This window comes from Orcinus orca, chromosome 11 (genome assembly GCF_937001465.1).
Source record: "Orcinus orca chromosome 11, mOrcOrc1.1, whole genome shotgun sequence".
Taxonomy (NCBI): domain Eukaryota; kingdom Metazoa; phylum Chordata; class Mammalia; order Artiodactyla; family Delphinidae; genus Orcinus; species Orcinus orca.
This window is the reverse complement of record NC_064569.1, coordinates 39,719,433-39,744,588: the sequence shown is the minus strand read 5'-3', so window position 1 is coordinate 39,744,588 and position 25,156 is coordinate 39,719,433. Positions and strand designations below refer to the sequence as shown.

Here is a 25,156-nt window from a genome sequence, read left to right as displayed (position 1 = left end):
GGATATGTAAGATATTGAAGAATAGGGTACTAAAAACATCCAAATATTCTACTTTTCAGTAAGAAAGGGGAGAAAATAGAAGCAGGGAAGGTAAACAACAGGAAATAGAACAGGGAATTCTAGTTTTTGAAGAGATGGATTAACAGCTTTTTACTGCAGATCACTTTGGCCCCAGGAGTAGAAAGCAAGTAACAGAGCTCCAGTTCTGCATTCCCCCAGCCTCTACACCAGCACCAGTAGTCAAGGAACCCTTTTACCCTGCAGCTTCTTCCCATATCTCTATCCTGCATCTACTTATACTACAATTTGCCTTGAAACATCAAGACTAATCTCATTATGATCTCTAACCCTACTTATATCACTCACTACAAGAAACCCAGGACTCTGGAGTCATTCCAAATCCTCCAACTCTCATCCCCATATGGCTAAGTACATCATCTTTCATGAACCAGCCCCCTCTCCCACTCGTCCCTCAATTCCTGAAATCCTTCCATCATATCCTCTGGAACTCATCAGCAAAATCCCCTATATCTTCAACCTCTTGTCTGAATGGTCCCTTCACCTTTTTGCTCTAATTGAAATCTAAGGGCTGAGGCCACTGCTCTCTCTACAGTCCTATCTGTGGTTGTTTTCTCTCCCACACCCGTTATACTACTGGGCCTGGGGGTAGAAGAAGGAGGTACTCACCTTGTACCTTCTCTCTGCTTCCGGGTTATTCCCCTTTCTTCCTTCCCAAAAAAAGCCCCTGTCAGACCATACCTCCACCTCCCCACCCCTCTGCTACATTTATCTGGATAAGCTGGGTCACTTCTTCTCAAGCCTCAAAGCTTTTGGTTCCTACCTCACTGGTCTGTCATAATTCCAGGTGATTTCAAATGCTCACCTAGATGACTCTTGTGATACTCTGACCTCTCAGTTCCTTGACCTCCTCACATGCAATGATCTTGTCCTCTACCCTACTTTAGCCACTCACTCCCTTAGTCAATATCCTAGAACTTGTCAATATGATAACTACAGTCCTTCCATGATCTCCACTTCATCTGCATCCCGCTCTCCAATCACCACTTCCCATCTTTGCAGACTGCTCCTTCTAGCACCCCAACTCCAAGAACACTTTGACCTCAACAGAACTTACAAGCAATTGATCCCACCCCCTCTCCTGTCATTTCCTACCTTAGCTTAGAGCTCAAGGTCCATCATTACAATCACTCCCTTTCCTGCATCTCAGACTTTTGCACCCTCCCACACTTTATCATACTTGCCTGGCAAAACACCTACCCTTGCTAAATATAATTCCCTGTCAAACAACTAAACCCTTTAGGACATTAAAGAGACAAGTGATGTCATATCTGACTTTTGAACTCACAATAGCTTTCTTTTTCCTCTTCCAGGGACGGTATCTAGAGGCATTCAGAGTGGTCCAGCATTTGACATACCGTTGTAGACTATCCTACAATACAGCCTCTAACAAAACTAGGCTGCCCCAAACCCCTGGAAATAGAACTGTTTACCTTCAAACCAAAAAGGTTGGGAAAGCACCAAAATCCACATGTGGCGTGTACCCAGGCCAACTTCTAGGAGTTTGTGCTGTGAGACCTAAAGCTCTTATGAGGTTGTCTAAAATGAAAGAACATGTCAGCAGGGCCTACTGTGGTTCCATGTGTACTAAATGTGTCCATGGCAGGATCAAGCGTATTTTTCTTATTGAGGAGCAGAAAATCGTTCTGAAAGTGTTAAAGGCAGAAACACAGAGTCAGAAAACTAAATTTTTAAAATGAAGCTTTTTTGAGTTAATAATTTAAAAAATCAAAAGCCAAAAGAGAGTGAGAGACAATTGAAAATTTGAAAACTGATAGGATATTTGATATTAAGGAATTATAAATTTTTTTGGTGTGGTAATGATATTTTTTTTGCAGGTGTCCGTATTTTTTAGAGATACAATATGAAATATTTATGCATAAAATATGATGTCTGGGACTGTTTCAAAATAATAAGAAAGGATGGAAGTGGGTAAGACAACAGATAAAACAAGATTGGGGGACTTCCCTGGCGGTCTTGTGGTTAAGACTTCCCCTTCCAATGCAGGGGGTGAGGGTTCGATCCCTGGTCGGGGAGCTAAGATCCCACATACCTCTCAGCTAAAAAACTAAAACGTAAAAAAAAAAAACCGAAGCAGTACTGTAACAAATTCAATAAAGACTTTAAAAAATAAAAACAAAAAAGGTTGGCCATGAGTTAATATGTGTTGAAGCTGTGTGATGAGTACATGAGGGCTCTATTTCTTTTGTGTATTTAAATTTTTCCCTAATAACATGGTAAAAAATACAACTGTCTCTCTACGCTACGCCTGCAACAAGCAACCAAACATGGCTTTGAAAAGAAAAAGATGAAAACAAACACACCTATACCAAACAGTCTCACTTAAGATTCACAATTGCTGACTTTAAATGGTCTCATAGCTCAGCATGACAATCCTACAACTTTTGCCTTATCCATTCGTTCTCCCACACCCCCCTATAGGTCCATTTCATGTCATTTCCTTCCTCCTCAAGCCATCAACACCTCTCCATCTTCACTCCCAGCTGCTGCCCTTCATTCCATTTTCTCAGTGAAACAGGAAGCAATCTCCACCACTACCACCACCGGCTCCCATTTGCCTTTTCTTCCCTCCTGTTATTTACTGTGAATGAACTGACTGCTCCTGTCTAAAGCCAATGCCTCCACTTGGATACCAGATCCCAAACCCCACTGCCCAGTCATTCCTCATTCTCACTCTGCATCAGCACTGTTTCCCTCTCTACTGGATCATCTCTATTGGCATTGTATTAACACATTCTTACTTCTCCCATTTTATTTTTAGTTTTTTCTTGAGGTACAATTGACAGATAACATTATATTAGTTTCAGGTGTATAATGATTGCTCCCATTTTAAAAAGACAACTCTTAACTCCAGTTTCCCCTCCAGCTATGTATCCATTTCTCTGCTCTCCAGGACAGCAAAACTCCTAGAACAAGAAAGAACAGTGTCTGGCACATGGAACCATATTTCACTGATTCTAAGATGCCTTTTTTTTTTTTCTTCATATCTTAACATCTCTGAAATCCAGACACAACTGATGACAACTGTTATTTGTTTCTTCTAAGTGCCTAAGACACTATCAACCTCAAACAATCTCTAATTAAAAATCTCTGCTTGAGTTTTTGGTACAACATAGGTAGTGTGAATTCAAACTGAAAACCAGTTCAAATTCCAAAGAAAGTTTTTACCCCTCCTACACAATGCCAGGGTTGAGACATGTGAGCTGCCTTGCTGTCCCTTTCCGTGTGGTGGGCTTCTTCTCATTTACATTCTCATGTAGTTTCCCAGCTTTAAGCAGGGCCTCTTACAGATTACCCATCTTGGGCCTACTTCTCTTTTTTAGTAGTACATAAAATTATGGTGTATCTTACAACTGATGGTACCGAAATAGCAATATAAGCATATTATTTAGAGAGATGGAGATAAATACCAAAAAGTGTTAACTAAAAAAAGCTCTAAAAGTGCCTCTGAAGGGAAATAAAGGGGAAAAGGTATTTTATGTTTTAACAAACTTTACAGAACTATTCGATTCCACAAACTATGTATACATATAACTTTGATAAAAATGAACCCTAGGGCTTCCATGGTGGTGCAGTGGTTAAGAATCTGCCTGCCAACGCAGGGGACAAGGGTTCGAGCCCTGGTCCGGGAAGATGCCACATGCCGCGGAGCAACTAAGCCCGCGCCACAACTACTGAGCCTGAGCTCTAGAGCCCGCAAGCCACAACTACCGAGCCCATGTGCCACAACTACTGAAGAACAACAAGAGAAGCCACTGCAATGAGAAGCCCACGCACCACAACGAAGAGTAGCCCCCGCTCGCCGCAACTAGAGAAAGCCTGCACACAGCAACGAAGACCCAACGCAGCCAAAAATAAATAAATTTAAAAGAAAAAAAAGAAAAGAACCCTAAAAGGAAAAAAATTAAATGATCTTTGAGAAAAAGAGAGGAGAGAGGAAAATGTATGTGGACATGGGAATAATGCAGGAGTCAGAAGTCAGCAATCCCTTAAGTTTACCTGGCAAAGGGCCAAACAAGAAGGACAGAAACAAAGGCAAGAAAAATCTACTACAGTTTTGCAAAGACGGGAGACAAAGCATGCTGAAACTGCCTAAGACAGAAAAAGTAGGGAATTTCCTGGCAGTCCAGTGGTTAGGACTCTGTGCCCCCACTGCAAGGGGCACAGGTTTGATCCCTGATCCCTGGTCAGGGAACTAAGATCCCACATGCCTTGCGGCCAAAAAAAAAAAAAAAAAAAACTATAAAAAAAAAAAAAGTCAAAATCATCAGGTTGGTTTTGTTGTTTTTTTTATAATAATAATAATGCTTTTTGTTTTTTTTAATAATAAATAAATAAAAATAATTAAATTGGCATAGTTAAGACCAAAAAGATAAAGTGGACATTGTTATCGTACCTTCAGCCCTTGCTTTAACAGGCAAATGAACACAGCTTGAAACACAGGTGACTCTTGCTGTTCTATGAGACAGTGAAGGGAGCTTCTCAATATTTAAATATATTAATATAATCAGTTATAGAAATCTAAATATAAAACCAATCTCCTATAGGGTTTGAGAAGGCTTCACCATATCCCTGAAAAGTTTAACATTCCTTATTCAAGTTTAATCATCTCTTTAGAAAGGGAAAGCAGTGAGAGTACTTGTTGAACCGCAATTACTATCAAAATTCAAAAAGCTGACCATATTTGTTTAGCCACAAGCCAAAGTTATTTAAATCAGGACAAAAATATTACATCAGCCATTCATGATCTGAATTCTAGTGTATGAGATCAATTTAAATATGGTACATATAAAAAGTCATGAGACATTTGTTTCATAATAAATAAGGCAGTGGCCAACGATTACGCATTAGCTTTTTTGAGATAAGCTATCAAGTCTGCCCTATCTCCCTTCTTCTTAATGCCAGCGAAGATCATTTTTGTTCCAGGGATGTACTTCTTGGGATTCTCCAAACACTCCATCAGCGCCTCCTCTCCCCCGGTGATGCCTTTGTTCTTGTTGGCATCAGTATAAGAGAATCCGACAGGCTGGCCTGTCTTTCGCCCCAACAGACCATGGAGATTTGGCCCAGTCTTGTGCTTGCCTCCCTTTTCCACAGTATGGCACTGGGCACACTTCTGAACAAAAATCTTCTTGCCCTTCTCAACATTACCCATTTTTAAATCGTTCTTTCTCCGTACCCAACTAAGAGGTTCCCTCTCGCAAGCTGAACGTCCCGCGCTCTAAGCCCAAGGACATGCCAGTTCACGCCTATGTATGGGTGTTGGTGCCCATCAGGTTGTTTTAACTGAAATTATAAGGAATAGTACAGAAACAGACCTTCTCAACTGAGCTCCATATTACCTATGTACATCTCCACCTGGATATCCCACAGGAAACTCAAATGGAACATGTCCCTAGTAAAAGAACTGCTTAACTCAAATCAGTTTCTTAAAAAACAAGGGGTGGTAGGTTTTGTATATTTATACATAAAGGATTAAGTATGTGTGAGGGAGAAAAAAAAGAATATCCATAATCCAGCTAAATCTACCAAAAATCAATAAAATTATCCAGATTTCCCATGTTAAAAAAAAATTAACGTCTCAATTAAATTCATTCACTCCCAAACCTGCCCTTCTTCTTAGAGTGCCTACTCTAGGTGGTCTCCCAAATAAGAAACTCAGGGAGTGATGCTAGATTCTTCCCCTTCTTCCCCTACCTTAATCCAGCCATTATCTTAATCTAACATACAGCATTTCTAAATTTCCCTGAATTTGTCTTCTCTATTCCAACTACCTTATATCAGGGCTTGATCTCTTTCCTATATTACAGCAATAGCTTTATAATGTTCCAACTATCCTCCACATAATTGCTGAAGGGATCCTTCTAGATTGAATGTAAGCCTGCATATGTCACTCTCCTGCTTAAAATTCCCCAAGGAGTCTAAAATTTAAGCTTCTCAGCATTGCAAATAAAATTCTTTATTAAATGACCTTACTCTGGCCTCCATCCTTATTTAAAACTACTTTTCTCACTCATTCATTCAATTCATCAGTCACCAAATGTTTATTGAGCACCTATAATATCCCAGGTTCTGTAGGCACTGAGAAATACTCTAGTGAACAAAATAAAATGTCCTACCCTCTTGAAGCTTACAGTCTAATGGAGGAAATTACTCAGTGAATATATTCATCCACTTAACAATCTTTTTTGTATATCTACCTGTATAAGCACTCTTGTCAGTGCTAGAAATACAGTGATGAGCAAGACGAAGTCCTTACCCTCAGACAGTTTATATCTGAGAGAAACTGTGATAAATGCCATTAAAATAAAGCTATGATGGGGCTTCCCTGGCGGCGCAGTGGTTGAGAGTCCGCCTGCCGATGCAGGGGACACGGGTTCGTGCCCCAGTCCGGGAAGATCCCACATGCCGCGGAGCGGCTGGGCCCGTGAGCCATGGCCGCTGAGCCTGCGCGTCCGGAGCCTGTGCTCCGCAACGGGAGAGGCCACAACAGTGAGAGGCCCGCGTACCGCAAAAAAAAAACAAAAACAAATAAATAAAAATAAATAAAGCTATGAGATACACAAGGACAGGAAAACCTGAACCAATCTGAGGGGTCAGGAAAGACTTCTGAAATCAAGAGTGATATCTGAGATAAGAACCAAAGATGAAGAGGCAATGGCAAGGAAAAGAGTTGTGATGGTGAAGAGTATTCCAGGCAGAGGGAACAGCCTTTGTACAAGGCCCTGACATGAGTGGGAGACCAGGACATTAGGGAAAATAAAAAGCCAGAGTAACCAGAGAGTAGGAATGGTGTCCAAGGAAGGTGACAACACAGGCACTAAAATTTAAATCAAATAAACGATCACTGTGTCGGGAATGGATATTAGGCGTCTAAGAGTGGAATCTGGGGGGCCCATTTAAAAGGCTATTACAGGGGACTTCGCTGGCAGCCCAGTGGTTAAGACACTGCGCTTCCAATGCAGGGGGCGCAGGTTCGATCCCTGGTTGGGGAACAAGATTCCACATGTCGTGTGGCCCAGCCAAAAAAAACAAGGCTATTACAGTAGTCCAGAGCTGAAGCCAAATGATACACAGGAATATCTAAACCAGACAGATGCCTTAATGCCTACGAACTGCAAAGGAATCTAGGCCATAGTCCCTGTGCCAAGCCAACAAGTTGAACTGGCTATAAATTCAAGAAACATAAAGGTCTACTCCATCCATGAAACAGGAAATAGAAACACTCGGCTCACTGAGAGAACAGCAAGCACTGCACCTGCGCCTAGAGATGGAAGAGGTTACCTGGAAGAAAATGGATCCCAGGCCTGCATCATTCACAGATGTGAAGTCTAAATTCACACTACACGTATGGTACAAGGACCTCAATCTGACACTTCATCATAAATAAGGTTCAGAACTAAAGAATGAAATAGGACCACAACAGAGCAAATGAAAAACTGTACAGTAGAGATGATTCCACAATCTGAGACACACAGGACTTAAGTTCAGTTTTTTTGTTTTTTGTGGTTTTTTTGTTTTTTGGCTGCTCCATGTGGCCTGTGGGATCCTAGTTCCCCAACCAGGGAGCAAACCTGGGCTCCCAGCAGTGAAAGCATGGAGCCCCAACCACTGGATCACCAGGGAATTCCCAAGTTCAGTGTTTAAAGAAAAAAAAAAAGAAAAAACAAACACAGAGAAACAAACCTCCCACAGGGAAATCAGCTGATACAGCCATCAGAGACTGCACCCCAAGAATAAGAAATAATATAACAACCTGAAAAAGACATTTTAAAAGAAGGTTTAAAAATAAGATAGGGTTCCCCCTAAGATCAGGAACAAGACAAGGATATCTATTCTTACTACTTCTCTTTACTACTGTACTAGAGGTTCCAACCAACACAATCAGGCAAGAAAAAGAATTAAAAGGCATCCAGACTGAAAAGAAATAAGTAAAATTGTCTTTACTCATAGACGACATAATTATTTGTATGAAAACGTCTGATGAAACCTACAAAAAAACTATACTAGATTAAGTGAATTTAGGAAGGTTGCAGAATACAAAATCAGTACACAAAAATCAACTGTATTTCTATAACTAGCAATAAACAATCAGAAACTGAAACTAAAAACACAACAGTACAGGAAATTCCCTGGCGGTCCGGTGGTTAGGACTCCATGCTTTCACTGCTGTGGGCCTGGGTTTGATCCCTGGTTGGGGAACTAAGATCCCACAAGTTTCGTGGTGCAGCCAAAAAACAAAAAGAAACAAAAAAACAAAACAAATAGTATAAAAAAATAGTATAAAAAAAATACCCGTAAGAATAAATCTGTCATTGCAGCACTATTTACAATAGCCAAGACATGGAAGCAACCATGTCCATCGACAGAGGAGTGGATAAAGAAGATGTGGTACATATATACAATGGAATATTACTCAGCCATAAAAAAGAACAAAATAATGCCATTTGCAGCAACATGGATGAACCTAAAGATTGTCATACTGAGTGAAGTAAGTCAGACAAAGATAAATATCATAAGATATCGCTTATACTTAGAATCTAAAAAAATGGTACAAATGAACTTATTTACAAAACAGAAATAGAGTCACAGATGTAGAAAACTTATGGTTACCTGGGGGGAAAGGGGGGAGGATAAATTGGGAGATGGGGATTCACATATACACACTACTATCTATAAAATAGATAACTAATAAGGACCTACTTTATAGCACAGGGAGCTATACTCAGTCCTCTGCAATGACCTATATGAGAAAGAACCTAAAAAAGAGTAGATATATGTATATATATAACTGATTCACTTTGATGTACACCTGACACAACACTGTAAATCAACTATACTCCAACAAAAATGTTTTAAAAAGACTCAACAATTAAAAAAAAGAATAAATCTGACAAAAGATGTGAAAGATCTATACAGTGAAAACTACACAGCATTGTGGAGAGAAATTAAAGACCTAAATAAATGGATATATATACAGACATATATTTGTTATTGGGCTGGAAGGCTTGATATTGTTAGAATGTCAATTCTCTCCAAGTTGATTTAATAGAGCTAAAGCAATTTCAACCAAGATCCCAGCAGACATTTTTGTAGAAACTGACAAACTAGTTCTAAAATCCATATGAATATGCAGAGGTACTAGAATGGCCAAAACAACTTTGAAAAAGAAGTTGGAGGGTGAACAATACCTGATTTCAAGATGTATTATAAAGTTATAGTAATCAAAGACCATGTGGTACTTGCACAAAGATCAGTGGAACAGAATAGAGGGTCCAGAAACATTCCCACACATATACAGACAATTGATTTTTGACAAAGATAAAAGGCAATTTAGTCTTCCAACAAACGGTACTGAAAAATTAGATATCCATATGCAAAAAATGAACTTTCACCCATAGTTTGGTATTATATAAAAAAATTAATTCAAAATGGATTGCAGATCTAAATGTAAAACCTAAAACTATTAAGTTTCCTAGAAGAACTCAGAAGTGAAAAACTTTTTAACCTTGGGTTGGACAGAGATTTCTTAGACATGACACCAAAAGCACAAAACTTTTGTTCTTTGAAAAGACATTGTTATGAGAAAAGATAATGCACAGAGTGATAGAAAATGTTTGCAAATCATATATCCAATGAAGGACTTGTATCCAGAATAAAGAACTCTCAAAACAACAATTAGCAAATGAACAACTCTATTTTTTAAATGGGTTTATGATTTTAAAACACTTCACCAAAGACGCACATGAAAAGCAGTTCAGCTTCCTTAGTCATCAGGGAAATGCATATTAAAACAATCAGGTACCACTATGCAACTATTAGAAGGACTAAAGTTTTTAAAAATTAAAAAGACTGACCGCATCAAGTACTGGCAAAAATGTGAAGCAACTGGAACTCTCACAGACTGATAGGGGTGTAAAAATGACAAAACCACTTTGGAAAGCACTTTGACAATTCCTTAAAAAACTAAAGGAGTTAAACTATTCGACCCAGCCATTCTACTCCTAGGTATTTATCCAAGAGAAAATAAATGTCCATACAAAGACATGCACACAAATGTTCACCAGCAGTTTTTATTTGTAGTGGTTAAAAACTGCTAACAATCCAAAGTCCATCAGCTGGCTACTGAATGCATTAAAAAAAAATTGTAATAGATACACACTAACCATAAACACGGGTTAACCTCAAAATAATTAAGCTGAGTGAAAGAAGCCAGACCCCCATACACAAACAATTAGTATACGCAGTATGATTCCATTTATATGAAACAGAAAATGCAAACCAATCGAGTGACAGAAAGCAGATTAATGATTGCCTGGGGGAGGGGAGAGGGAAGTAGGGGAGAAAGGGCATTGCAGAGGAAACAAGGAAACTTTTGGGGGGTAATGGACAGTTTCACAGGTATATGTCAAAACTTATCAAACTGTCCACTTTAAACACATGTAGTTTATTCTACGTCAATTACACCTCAATGAAGTTGTTTTATTAAAAAAAAACAAGGCAGGAAGAGCCACAGATTAGGAGAATAACTGCAATGCATACTGACACAGGATTAGTATCCACATGTGTTACTAATACCTATAACTCAATTTAAAACAAAACCGAGACTTCCCTGGTGGTCTAGTGGTAAAGAATCCACCTTCCACTGCAGGGGACGTGGGTTCGATCCTTGGCCAGGGAACTAAACTCCCACATGCTGCAGGGCAACTAAGCCTGTGCGTCACAACTACTGAACTCGAGCGCCTCCACTACAGAGCCCACGTGCCCTGGAGCCCTCGCACCACAACTAGAGAGAGAAAACCCACATGCCACAACTAGAGATCGCAGCCCGAGCGCCGCAATGAAGAGACAGCACGCCGTAACAAAAGAACCCGCATGCCTCAATGAAGACCCCATGTGCCACAACTAAGACCTGATGCAGACAAAAAGTAAGGAAAATAAATAAGTAAAATAAATAGGTATTTAAAAAAACAAACAACTCAATAGGAAAATAAGCCATAGAAATGAACAAATAATTTACAACAGAGAAAAAGTAAATGACAATAAACAAATTAAAATATGCTCAAACTTACTAACAATGGAGAGAATGCAAATTAAAACATAAAATAGGGAAAGTGGTGGGGGAGGTGGTGTGATGAATTGGGAGATTGGGATTGACATGTATACACTAATATGTATAAAATGGATAACTAATAAGAACCTGCTGTATAAAAAAATAAAATACAAAAATTCAAAATAAATAAATAAAATAGTCCCCTCATCCATTAAAAAACAAACCCATAAAATAGTACAACACACATAACATCAGCAAAAGTTGTAAAGATCCAGGACTTCCCTGGTGGTGCAGTGGTTAAGAATCCGCTTGCCAATGCAGGGGACACGGGTTCGAGGCCTCGTCCAGGAAGAGCCCACATACCGTGGATAAACCAGGCCTGTGCACCACAACTACTGAGCCTCGCTCTAGACCCCCATGAGCCACAACTATTGAGCCCGCATGCCACAACTACTGAAGCCCAAGCGCCTAGAGTCTGTGCCCCGCAACAAGAGAAGCCACCACAATGAGAAGCCCGCTCACCGCAACGAAGTGTAGCCCCTGCTCACTGCAACTAGAGGAAGCCCACTTGCAGCAACGAAGACCCAATGCAGACAAAAATAAAATAAATAAAATAAATTTATATTAAAAAAAAACAAGACTGGAGTGGAGAGAAGGAATGGGATTTAAAGCATTCTAAGTTTCCTGTATTGTTCAGGAAGGCAGAGATACTAATTTTAGAGTTCAATAGGTATGCATGTTAAAAATGTAAGGGTTAACTCCTAAAAAGAAAAATACATAAACATAAAATGTTCAACTTGAAAATCAGTAAAAGAAAAAAAGAATATACATATATACATATATATATATGTATATATATATATGAGAGCAAATAAGCAGCATGGTTTAAAAAAAATAAGGTATAAACTAAAATGGCAGAAATAAGTCTAGAAGTATCAGGAATCACATTAAATATGAAAAGACTAAACTTATCAAAAGACAGACTATCAGACTGATTTTTTTTATTGTATGATTTTTAAAAATTTTTTATTGGAGTAGAGTTGATTTACAATGTTGTCACACTGGTTTTTTTTTAACCCAACTATTCACAGATTACCAAGATACATTTAAAGCAAAGTGAGCCAGAAAGGTAGAAAATTTAAAGGAAAATTAAAAGATATGCTATACAAATAGTAATCAAAAGAAATATTAGTATTATTCATTAATTAATATTAATTTTAGACAATAAGACTTAAAGCAAAAATCATTAATATGCAGTCATCAAGAGAGAGCCAACAGCATTCATCAAAAGAGTACCCATTACTCCTGCAGTGAAACAGTCCTCTCCCCCATGGAGAGATATTTAAGAGGGTCCAAGTACTTGGAAGAAAAATGACCTTCCTGAGATCCTGCCATTTGCAACAACATGGATGAACCTGGAGGACATTATGCTAAGTGAAATAAGCCAGACACAGAAAGAAAAAATCTGCAGGATCTCATTATATCTGGAATCCTTTTCAAAAAGTCAAATACTTAGAAGCAGAGAGTAGAATGGTGGTTATGAGAGGCAGGGAGGTGGGGGAAACGGGGAGATGGTGAAAGGGTACAAAGCTGTAATTATGTAGGATGAATAAGTCTAGAGATCTAACATACAGCATAGTGATTACAGTTAGTAATACTGTATTGGATACTGGACATTTGTTAAGAGAGTAGATTTCAGGTACTCCCATCACACAAAAAAATGTTAGCTATGTGAGAAAATATGTTAATTAGCTTGACTATAGTAATCACTTTGCTGTGATATACCGTGTATATCAAAATATCATGTTGTACATCTTAAATACACACAATTTTTATTTTAAATTAAATTTTTTTAATTAAAAATTTAAAAGAACGTCCTTCACCAGGATTCAGGACTCCTTGCCCTTCCCTCCCTCCTAACACTCACACCCTCACCTCCAGTATCTATCTGCGTGCTATCTACCAGGCCTAACCTTTTAATGTTCTTTATCTTTATATTGTCCATCAAAAGAAACCCCAGACTTCCAGACCTCTCATCTCCCATGTTCTAATCCCCACACAGTTAGTCCTACACACTCCCTGCTCTGTCCCCATGTGTCACACACCTCTCTCCAAATTCTGAAACCCTTCCACTTGTGCCCAACATTTCCAACCTCTACTCTGGACTCTTCAACTTCTTATCCTAATTGAAACCTGGTTCCCCTCTGAGGCCATACTTCCCTTGCAGCCCTCAAGTAGTGAAAGTTATTTTTCCCATACCCCTCATACCACTGGACCTGGGGGTGGGAAGTGCCCTCCTTGCTCCTCACTGATGCTTCCCAATTAGTCTCCTTCTGTCTTCCCTAAAAAACCTCTACTTTGAATATCATGTGAAAACTCTATTACCCATTACCAGGCTGTGATGGTTAATTTTATGTGTCAACTTGACTGGATCACGGGGTGCCCAGATATTTGGCTAAACATCATATCCGGATATATCTGAGGGGGTCTTTTCAAATGAGACTAACATTTGAATCAGCAGACTGAGTAAAGCAGGTGATCATCCAATCCACTGAGGTACCAAATAAAATAAAAAGAAAGAGGAAGGGAGAATTCATTCTTATTCTCTCTCTCTCTCTCTCTCTCTCTCTCTCTGTCTGACTGCTTGAGCTGAGCTATCGGTCTTCCACTTTTGGACTTGGACTTAAACCATCAGTGTTCCTGGGTCCCAGGCCTTCAGACTCAGACCGGAATTTACACTGCTGGCTTTGCTAGGTCTCCAGCTTACAGCCCCCAGATTCTCAGCCCCCATAATTGCATGAGCCAATTCTTATAATAAACCTTACTCCAGATAGATATAGATACAGATACAGATGTACCTTATTGATTCTTTTTTTTAAATAAATTTATCTATTTATTTTTGGCTGTGTCAGGTCTTCGTTGCTGCGCACGGCGCTTCTCATTGAGGTGGCTTCTCTTGTTGCAGAGCACAGTCTCTAGGCACACGGGCTTCAGTAGTTGTGGCACACAGGCTCAGTAGTTGTGGCTCATGGGCTCTAGAGCACAGGCTCAGTAGTTGTCACGCATGGGCTGAGCTGCCCCATGGCATGTGGGATCTTCTGGACCAGGGTTCGAACCTGTGTCTCCTGCATTGGCAGGCGGATTCGTTTTTATTTTTTTAACATCATTACTAGAGTATAATTACTTTACAATGTTGTGTTACTTTCTGCTGTATAACAAAGTGAATCAGCTATATGTGTGTGTGTGTATATATATATATATATCCACCCCCTCTTGCATCTCCCTCCCATGCTCCCTATCCCACCCCTCTAGGTGGTCACAAAGCCCCAAGCTGATCTCCCTGTGCTATGCAGCTGCTTCCACTAACTATTTATTTTACATTTAGTAGTGTATATATGTCCATGCCACTCTCTCACTTCGTCCCAGCTATCCCTTCCCCCTCCCTGTGTCCTCAAGTCCATTCTCTACATCTGCGTCTTTATTCTTGTCCTGGTAGGTGGATTCTTAACCACTGCGTCACCAGGAAAGTCCCCCTACGGATTCTTTCTCTCTGGAAAACCCTACATTGTGACTCTCCACAACACTGTTCCTGTCCTAACTCTCAGTGATTTCAATTTCACATAGATAATCTTTCTAACACTCATCTCCTTGAATTCCTATCTCACTTCTTTGAATTCCTTGCTTCCAATGATCTTGTCCTTCACCTACACAGCCCACAATGATGCCTCCATAACCATGCTCCGTCTCTCACCTACTCAGATTCCAACATCTTTTGATCCCACCACAACATTCAATTAACTGATTATACCAACTTTTCACCATCTCTTGGCAACTTCACGTCCTCCCTTCCCTCCTGACCTGGTTTAAATTCCAGTGTATTATCACAATCACTCTCTTACACATATTCTCCATTGCCTTGACCCTCTCATGTTTTGTTCTACGATCTGAGTAAAACCTTTCTCTGGTTAAATCCACTCCAAACATACACCCCTGCAGCTGAATGTGGCTGGAGGAAAAAAACATGTTGACTAATCTCACTTTAAATTCATGTCCACAAACCTGGAGGGATCCTTAATGCCACCCGGCAATCATACAGCATTTCCCTGCTGCAGCCACTCTTACACTCTCCCAATCAAGTTCACACCTTCTCCACTCTCCAAACCTCCATCACCTCCTCCCCAACCTCACTCTCAGCTGAGCATTTTGATTCCTTACTCACTGAGAATATTAAAACGGAAGAAAACTTTCACAAACTCCTACTGCCAAAGCAATCCACCTACTTGATGGTGGGTTTGAGATACATTTTGAAGATGAAATCAACAAGAATTGGAGATGGATCTGATGCGAGGTATGGGGAAGAGAAAGGGATCAAAGATGACTTTCAAGTCTTTGCTCAAATATTTTCTCAACAAGACTTTCCCTTACCGCCTTTCAGTCTCTGTCTTTCCCGTGCTCTCGCGCGCTCTCTCTCTCTCTCTCTCTCTCTCTCTCTCTCTCTCTCTCTCACACACACACACACACACAGTCACACAGTCACATGTTCACACATTGTCTCTGTCTCCTTTCCTGTTTTTTGTTTTGAGTTTTTTCTTTTCAATACCAGTTATCACCAACTGAAATACTAAACATTTTACTCCTTTGCTTAACATCTGCCTTCCCCTACTAGAGTATAACTGCGTGCAGGCAAGGATTTTTATGCTTAGTTCACTCCTGCAGATCAGAAAAATAGTAAGCACTCAGTAATATTGATACTTTGTTAAAGAAATGAACTGTTCCTGGCATGAGCAAATGGTTGGATGGCGGTGCCATTTACATAGAAGAAGAATACCTTAATGGGGGAAGAATCATAGTCTCTATACAAAGGAGCTTATAATCTAGTGAGAGAAAGACACTGAAACATACATTTACAACATATTAGGATTCTATGATTTGTTAAATCTACGATAAAAGCAGAATTGAAGAACTAATATTCTATGATCTGATTTTTATCAAAACTGCATGCTTTTATATATATATATACACACTTGCACACACAACACATACATATATGTGTACATACACACAACACATACATATATGTTTCCACAACTATACAGAAAAGGTTCTGGAAGGAAAGTTACCAAACTGTTAGCCTGTGGGGCAAGAACAGTACTATGCTATGTATGGGGAATGAGACTGAAGAGAGAAGGAGACTTTCACTTTTCACCTTATACATGTTTTACAATAAGCATATTGCTCTTATAATTTAAAAATGAGACATGGAAAAATTTCCTTCCTAAAGGGAAAAAAACATATTTAACAGAAGATTAACACCCAGACTATAAAAAACTTCTATAAAACAAACAAAAAAAACAATTTAAAAATGAGCAAAGTACATAAAAAGATATTTTACAAAGAAATATAGTCAATAAACATACACAACACACTCAACCTCATGTTTAATCAAGAAAAACAAAACACTTTTTTTTTTTTTATTTTTTGGTACGCGGGCCTCTCACTGTTGTGGCCTCTCCCGTTGAGGAGCACAAGCTCCGGACGCGCAGGCTCAGCAGCCATGGCTCACGGGCCTAGCCACTCCGCGGCATGTGGGATCTTCCCGGATCGGGGCACGAACCCGTGTCCCCTGCATCGGCAGGCAGACTCTCAACCACTGCACCACCAGGGAAGCCCACAAAACACTTTTAATTCACCAGATAATAGCAAATGTTTTAAGTGTATAAGTTCGTTACCTACAACTACTGGTAGGACTGCAAATTGGTATTTTTTTTAAAGTAATTTAGTGAGCAGCAAAGTAAACAGTGTTATAATCCAAAGAATAATAAATATCCATGAGCCCATAATGTGTAAATAAATTATTAAATAAATAAATGGGGGACAAAGTACAAGTCTCTTTACAAAAAAATTCTAATTAATAAATGTAGAAGTAATGAGAGAAACAGAAAATAACAATTAGGATACCATAGTAATAACTGCTGCAGGCAAGATCTGATGAATGCTAAAATTAACAGGTGATCTTTTAAGAGAAACAGTATATTTGCATAGACTCAAAATATCGCCCTAAAATATTTACTGTGGAGGTTTAAACCTGTGTCCAAATTCTGAGACTTCACCCTCCAGAAGGTGGAACTTTTTTTTTCTTTTAATAAACTTATGTATTTATATTTTATTTTTGTCTGCGTTGGGTTTTCGTTGCGGCGAGCGGAGGCTACTCTTCGTTGCGGTGTGGGGGCTTCTCATTGCGGTGCCTTCTCTTGTTGCAGAGCACGGGCTCTAGAGCGCAGGCTCAGTAGTTGTGGCGCACGGGCTTAGTTGCTCTGAGGCATGTGGGATCTTCCCAGACCAGGGCTCGAACCCGTGTCCCCTGCATTGGCAGGAGGATTCTTAACCATTGCGCCACAAGGGAAGCCCTCAAATAACTTTTAAAAGACATCCAGGGAATTCCCTGGCGGTCCAGTGGTTAGGACTCAGCACTTTCACTGCTGGAGCCCGAGTTCAATCCCTGACTGGAGAACTAAGATCCTGCAAGCCTCACAGCACAGCCAAAAAAAAAAAGACCTCCATAAAATACAACGTTTGAATCGAGACAGAGGTGAAAAAGATTACCCAACTAAGCTTTGTTTAAAGTACTGTCAACTTAACAAGGAATTAGATAACCATCTCAAGAAACCTAGTGTGTCCTGACTAGTAAGATGTAACAAAACATCAAGTTTGCATCTGAGTTAAATGGCTGCCTTAGTCTGTGGTGGTTCTGTGCCACCTACTATTCAGGTCCTGCAACACCTTTATTTCCTGTCATTCATCATAGTTATAAACGAGTTTCACTGTTCTCATCAAATGTGACGGAGCTTCTAATGATGAGATCCTTGTCCTGAGCACTTGTGCAGCATATGAAGGTAGGCTATGATGGCAATTTACTACAAAGATATAAGAGGATAACCAAAGTGAGCAGAAGAGTCACTTCCACCACACACTACCGTACATTCTGAATCAATGTAACAGTAGAAGATAGCCAGGAAGAGCCAGCAGTGGGTTGACCACACTGACATGTTGTAATCAGAGACTAAGTAGATAATTTAAAGAAAAGTATTGCTCTACTACTGATGGTAGCCTTCAAACAGCAGCAGATCATTTACTACTGGACAGATCACATGTACTCAAGAGAGGAAAGACTGTAGGTTTTACAAACAGGTCTTTGCAGTTCTATACACGTCAACAGGAAGTAACCTCACTGGCAGCATCTTCAGGTACGAAAGATATCTTCACTTACTAACATGACCCATCTATAATCATATAATGGCCTCATCACAAACCTACTTCTCAGTCCCAACACCCTTTAGCCAACTCTAAAAATGAACACCGACACACACACACACACACACACACACACACACACACACACACACTCCACAACTAGTAATCATGTCATCTTGTTAATTAAGTAATATAAAAATCCTTACCAACAATCCAAGGTTGTCATTTAAGGTCTGAACTAGTAAGAATCCCTGTGTAACCCTAACCACAAATTAGTCATAGGACAATGACTGCAGAAGCTGCCTTTAAGCTGATGGTTATGTTCTCAGACCCTACAAAATATTTTAAGGGTCTGGGGCTGCTGCTGCAGAATCTGTGTAGAAGATGGATGTATATTTCAGGAACTCACCACAACCAGCTGCTATGGTGGATTTGAACATAGAGAGTAAATGCTGGCTTCTGGCCAATTCTTAATATCAGCAACCTAAAGTGTATATAAACTTTAAATCTTCTGGAAAAATATTTCAGAACCAACAGACCACCTCCAAGGTAAGTGTGAGCTCACTAAGACTCCTATGAGGCTCCCAGAAAACGGCATGTGAGCCTGAAGTCCCTTTGTAACCCAGTAACTCAAGGAGCAAGATGCAGGTGTAATTAACCTCCTGCAACAATTAGAAAAAATGAAATTGGAGGTTAGACCCATCCTAAGAGACAGTTCACTGTCAGCCTGCAGATATTTCAATCTATTATATCTGGTACTATGTGACAACTCTCTCTCTCTCAAATATATACAGGGAAGGAGAAAAAAATGGACTCAAACAGTACTTCCTGTATTACAGCTACCTTCTTGAAATATTTAAAGTATATAGTAGGCACTCAAACTTTTTTCAATGAATAAAGAAGGGATATAAGCAATATATCCCTTCTGTTGGTAAGCAATAACCAACAGCTCATACATGTAAAACATTTTAAAATGAAAAAAAGCACCCTAAATTTCAATCAAAGGCAGCAAAGTGAACTGAAGATACTCTACACTATTGACACATTTTTCAAATATACATACAAATAACATTCTTAAAATGATCATCCACATTTATAGGTATGACTGGAAAGATCTGTATATAACAAATGGTTCCTTCCACACTGGATACATTTCATACTTTAGAACAGAAACTCCCACTTTCTTCATCAACTGAACTGTCTACACGATTTTCAAAAGTACTTTTATTGCTAAGTTGAAATGTATTTTCATGTGCTTGCCAGATGTCTTGACACATAAATATAATCAGACAGAAGCTAAGAGAGAGCCATGAACACTGGATAAATCATTTCCTTTTGAATCATTTCCAGTGCAAGTGTCCGGCAAACTGTGCAGAAAGTCAGCAGAGGAAACAGCAGCTCTCGAACATAAGGTCAACTACTACCTTCAGGTGAACACACTACAACCACCGTTTAAAAGTCACCAAACTTCCACAAAAAATTAAACACAGGATTACCATATGAACAGATATCAAACATATATTTGTATACCAATGTTCACAGCAGCATTATTCACAATAGCCAAAAGGTGGAAACAACCTGTGTCCATTTACAGATGAATGGATAAACAAAATGTGGTACATGCTTACAATGGAATATTACTCAGTCCTAAAAAGGAATGAAATTCTGACACAGGCTAAAACACTGATGAACCTTGAAGACACTGTGCTAAGTGAAATAAGCCAGAGACAAATGGACAAATACTATATGATTCCACTTACGTAAGGTGCCTAGAATAATAGTATTCCTAGAGATGGAAAGTGGAATAGTGGTTGCCAGGGGCTGGGGGAAAAGAGGAATGGGGAGTTATTGTTTAATAGCAGTTTCAGTTTGGGAATATAAAAATGTTCTGGAGTTGGACGGTGGTGATGGTTACACAGCAATATGAATGTACTTAATGCCACTGAAGTGTAGACTTAAAAAATGGTTTAAATGGCAACTTTTATGTTATGTGTATTTTACCACAACTTTTTTTTAAGTAACCAAGCAAGAATGATGGTCAAACCTTTGTGGCAAAAACATATCAAGAAAAGTGGTAAGAGTCTGCAACAAGCATGCTTCCCTGTCATCCTCCAGAGCCTAGATGACTTGCCTGAATGTCCAGACCTCAGAATAGGAGGGATGGACATGCCATTTTCATGTTGCTACAGATATATATATATCAACATCATATATTGGTATATATGAATGAGAAGATATATTAGAAGGTGAATTATATTCTGTAGGAGGTTGTTTGCTAAATAATGAATGGGCTCCCCTTCCCAACAATTAAATCAGAAAAATATAAGCTTTACCTTCCAGGCTCCAATGTAAGCAGCAAGACTGAAATAATCAGTTTTACTTCTAACAAAGAAGCACAGTGGATCCTAAAGAGTGACTTTAAGTTCCCAGTTTTAATATGGTGGCTCTACAATGGAAAGTGCAAGCAGCAATACAATAATAATAATAAAAAAAATACAACCTTCTTTCACCACCATTATGAAGTTACTTAACCTTTCTAAGCCTCATCTGAAATATGAGAAAAATGCTTACAATTACCTTATAAGGACTGAAGATCTAATAAAGTAATATATATAAAACACAGTGAGTTCAGTCCCTAGAATACCTAAATGCTCAACAACAACAAAATTCCCTCCCCTCCTGCAATTCACTAGTATCTGTAGCTTTTGCTGCTCCTGGATCAGCCTCCACAGGCTATGCTGATGTTGTGGCCATTAAGCTCTGGCTCCTCCCTCAGGCCCCAGCTGTTTCTCTCGGTTCTAGTTGTTTTACTCCTGGTTTCTAAGAGGATCCCGTCTATATTTAGACATAATGCCAGTACCAACTGTGGACTCAACAGGTGTTTGGAGGGCACTTGAGCACTCAGCAGTTTTCGACTGTTTTCCAGAGTTAATTGGTTTTGGCTCCACAACTGGCTGTCTTGACTTCTACAAGGAAGAGTGCCACGTATGCACAGTACTTCAGCAGTACACCAGACTGAACAGAAAATTAAGTGTGCTCACAGGACAAACCCTTAGCAAGAAGATGTTTTTGCCTATTATCTGGGCCCCCAAATATTTGTTAAATCACAGGGGCAATAAACCTTCCATAAACTCTACAGATGTAGCCCATCAACCCAATCTTTGCCTAAATCACTGTATCAAACCCAGGTTTCAACCAATTCATGCTGCTTGTACTTCAACCAAGATCAGGAGGAGAAAGCAGGCAGAACAACAGGAAAGATTTAAAGAAGGCATCAAACAGAGCTGGGTCTGAATTCAGCTTTATTTACTACCAGTTTTGTGACCTTAGTAAGTTATTTAATCTCTTAATTTATAAAATAGGAAATGATAGTGAGGATTAAATTAAATGAGATAATACACACAAAACAATCTTAGCACCTTGCCTAGCCTACCGTAGGAGGTCAATACAGAGCCTCATTATCACTAATGAGGAAACTGCACTCCTTGCTTTGTTCAGTTTTTATAACATAGAAGAAAAGTGACATTTAGATCATTATTTTTGGACTTTTATAAAATAGTATAATGCCACTATCCAAGACCTAGCTGAGAAATGTAAACCGAAAACTTCGCAGATATCTTAGATGAGTCAGCAAAACGTTAATGCTCCCCAAAATAAAGAGCTTAATGTGTACTATTTATGAACACATAATGGTAACTACAATTTCAAAATCAGCAATCTTGTACCTAGTACCATTCAAAATTTGGTCTGGAAATCCAAGTATCAAGGAAATGCAAAGATCATAACCCCAAATATACTTTCCCACAATATTTTCAAATCACCTTAATTCAAACTGGAAGGTACAAGGCAGCCTGATAATTTGAAATCAGCATCAAGAATTTCTTGAGGCAGAACCCAAACTCTCCCCCACAAGCATAAAACCAGTAGCAGATGGTACATGCTCATTTCTCAGTGAGAAACTGTAATTCTAACAAAGTAGAGATAACTTAGATTTTATCAAGTCTGCTCATCACCTTTTAGTCTAAATGAAAACAAACTCTTGGTTCTCCTCCAAACACTCTAACCTCTGCATTATCAATGACCAAACACCCTAAACTCTGCATTATCAATGACCAAACTCAAAGCAAGATGCCTATTTTTAGTGATCTGTCCTCTCCTGCTTCATTAACCGTAGGTAAATTACATAGAGGGAAAATAAATATTACAAGCATGCTTTATCAATGAAATGAACTATAAATGATAACCAATTATTAAAAGAGCGGCTTGTACTCGTTGGCAGAGGGACATGCCAGAGAAAGATCCACCTTCTAAAAGAACCCAGTCATCCTGGATGAATTAGGAGAAAAATGCCACTCCAGTCCACCTAACTTATACTCTCTAACTGGATTTATCCTTCTGCTTTAATTCAAGCCCAAACCACATATATTTTATGTCTCTGCCCCACTTTGCTTTATTTTCCGTTCCGTTTCCCGCTCCCCCATTCCAAGAATGCCCCCCTACCTCTTATTTTTAAATCCCACTTTGCCCCCAAATCCTAAATACGTCGGACACCCACGCAGATGACCTTACGCATCCCCGTTGAATTCCCAGTTCATCGTACTTCTCATACCAAATGATCCATTCTTTCATTCCTTTCGATCTCTCGTTGGTTCTTAAAATACAGTACCCCACACACGCTCACATCAGAGTCCCCCCTCACTCCATTGTTTCCCTGGCCTATGCCTCCGGAAACCCCCCAACTCGGACCCGTGTGCTTCGGCCCGCCCCACTGACCACAGAAACCTTTCACCATCTGGGCACTCCAGGCTCCAAAGGGTTCACGTCCCCCTCCTCTCGGTACCCCAACCCCCACCAACTGCCCCCTCCCCCTGTGCCTTCCCTCAAGCCTGCTCTCTGCACCTCTGTGCCCCGCTTCATCCCCCACCAACTCCTCCACCCAGCACCCTCAGCCTCACCTACTCCAGGCCCCCGCAGTCGCCGTGTCCCCCAGTTCCGGCTCTGCGTCCGGGACGCTCCCGGGTCTGAGAAGAGGAAAGGAGCTCCTCCGCCGCCTCCTCCTCCTCTTCTAGAGCCGCCGCCGTAGCCGCCGCGCTCCTCCCCCAGCTCTCCCGGAGCCGGACGCCGCCCCGCCCCAACCGCCCCTTTCCTCTCTTCCTTCCTCAGCCGGGCGGCGGGCTGGGAATCGCAGCCACGGCTCAGGCCCGGAGGGCCAGCCGATCCACACCGACCTCGCCGGAGCTCGAGCTCTTCGCCCCGCCCTGCAGCCCACTCGGGCGCGTGCGCGCCAGCCAGCCAGCGCACAGGGCGCGTGCTCGCGCCGGCGCGACGCCGGCGCGCCGAGCTCGAGGCCATTGCAGCCAACGGGCGCGCGAGCGAGGCCTGGGCGCGAGGCGGCCCGCGAGCCGGGGATCTGCGCGCGGAGAGGTGCGGGGCCGGAGGCCGCCTCCAGTCCGTCGGGTTGCCGCTCCCATCGTGACCGGGTCCCTTGCACCTCGCACCGCCCGCCAGATCGCGCGCCCGAGTTCAGTGAGCGCAGGCGTCGCTGGGGATTGGGAAGAACGACAAAGGGAAGGGGCTGGAAGAGTGGGTCGGGAACCAACTAGATGGAAGTGGGGACGGGTGGGACACGAGCTCGCGCCCGCGTGCAGAATGGCCAGTGCCCAGAAGGAGCTGGGCGGCGTGGGGTGGGGAGACAGCGCGCGCTAGGAGTGGAGGGCCCGAGCTGGAACTGCCGGAAAGAGCCGAAACTCCCCCGGAGGTTGCCGAAGGCAGACGCCTGGAGGGGAACCTTGCTGAGGGGCTCTTCTCACTAGGTCCCGGTCGGGATTCTGTCTCCCAGGCTGCTGTCCATTTCGGCACTACGATCCGCCCCGACGACTTAACACCATTTTCCACTTTGCCTCCTTCCCGACCCAAGTTTTACTCCAAAAGTCCATTTCAGAGCCACCAGCTGCGGAAAACGCCCGGACGTCCGGACTTCGCGGCCGCTCAGCCTCCTGGGAATCCATAGAGGGAGATGCCGAGTGGTGGCGGGAGGATGCGCCTCCCAGGCCCGGCACAAGATAAATTCGGGAGTAACTTGAGGGTTCTCAGCCTAGTCCGCCAGGCACACTGCCCAAGTCCATTTCTCCGTCGGTTTTCTGGCATACTAAGTTGTCTGCATCCCCCTACGCGGCTGTGGTCACATTGCCCGAATCTTTCTGTTAAATACTCTTCTGTCTTCGTGGTTAGATTCCCAAGCATCCCGGGCGGGGCCAGAACCATCTCTAATATTTGCGCGCCTTTCCAGCCAGTGTCCTCCATGTATGAAGCACTCACCCCACTGCCAACTGGTCAGCGATCTGTTGGGAGTGGCTAGAGGCTGGGCATTTAGACAATCAGCAGTGAAAAGGTTAATCAGAATCTGTCCCCATGTTCTTATCTTTTGAAGCCAAAGCATAAGGGGCTCTGGACAGGCACCAACAACAAGCCAGAGAGTATATGTGAGTGTGTACAGACACCACAGTCACAATGTAGTTTTGGTTTCCACAGGTTTGTTGTTGGAGTTGCAGTACTAGTACATCTCTACGAAGTCATCTGGTCCTTTGGTTTTTAACCTCGCATGGGGTGGAAGGGTCAAAAATCCTCTGGAGCCCACTGGCCCCTGGTTAATAATGCCTAACCTAATACAACCATATATCATTTACAGATCTAAAGAAACAGAAGACTAGGTCATCCAACCAGTTAGGGCACTACACCATGTGTTGCTTACTA

The 25,156-nt window shown here is 41.1% G+C and overlaps 3 protein-coding genes across 4 annotated transcripts in view; 1 reads left to right on the top strand and 2 right to left on the bottom strand.

The window, feature by feature from the left end:
* The window catches only part of SPATS2 (spermatogenesis associated serine rich 2), a 136,024-nt gene extending 112,372 nt beyond the window's left edge, over positions 1-23,652 (bottom strand). Inside the window, exon 1 of one of the 2 annotated variants that reach the window (XM_033436374.2) lies at positions 23,359-23,652. The gene's annotated coding sequence lies outside the window, so the exon portion shown is untranslated. The remainder of the gene's footprint in view (positions 1-23,358) is intronic. The other variant, XM_004274362.4, reaches the window with a different exon arrangement.
* On the top strand, positions 17-1,784 carry LOC101272611 (60S ribosomal protein L34-like). Its single transcript, XM_049694915.1, has one exon. The coding sequence runs from the start codon at positions 1,341-1,343 to the stop codon at positions 1,776-1,778; it is 438 nt and encodes a 145-aa protein (XP_049550872.1). The 5' UTR covers positions 17-1,340; the 3' UTR covers positions 1,779-1,784.
* On the bottom strand, positions 1,686-11,829 carry LOC101272869 (cytochrome c-like). The gene has a single exon (XM_049694916.1). It carries the CDS (start codon positions 5,252-5,254, stop codon positions 4,940-4,942), a length of 315 nt encoding a protein of 104 aa, XP_049550873.1. The 5' UTR covers positions 5,255-11,829; the 3' UTR covers positions 1,686-4,939.
* Positions 23,653-25,156: the final 1,504 nt, after the last annotated feature.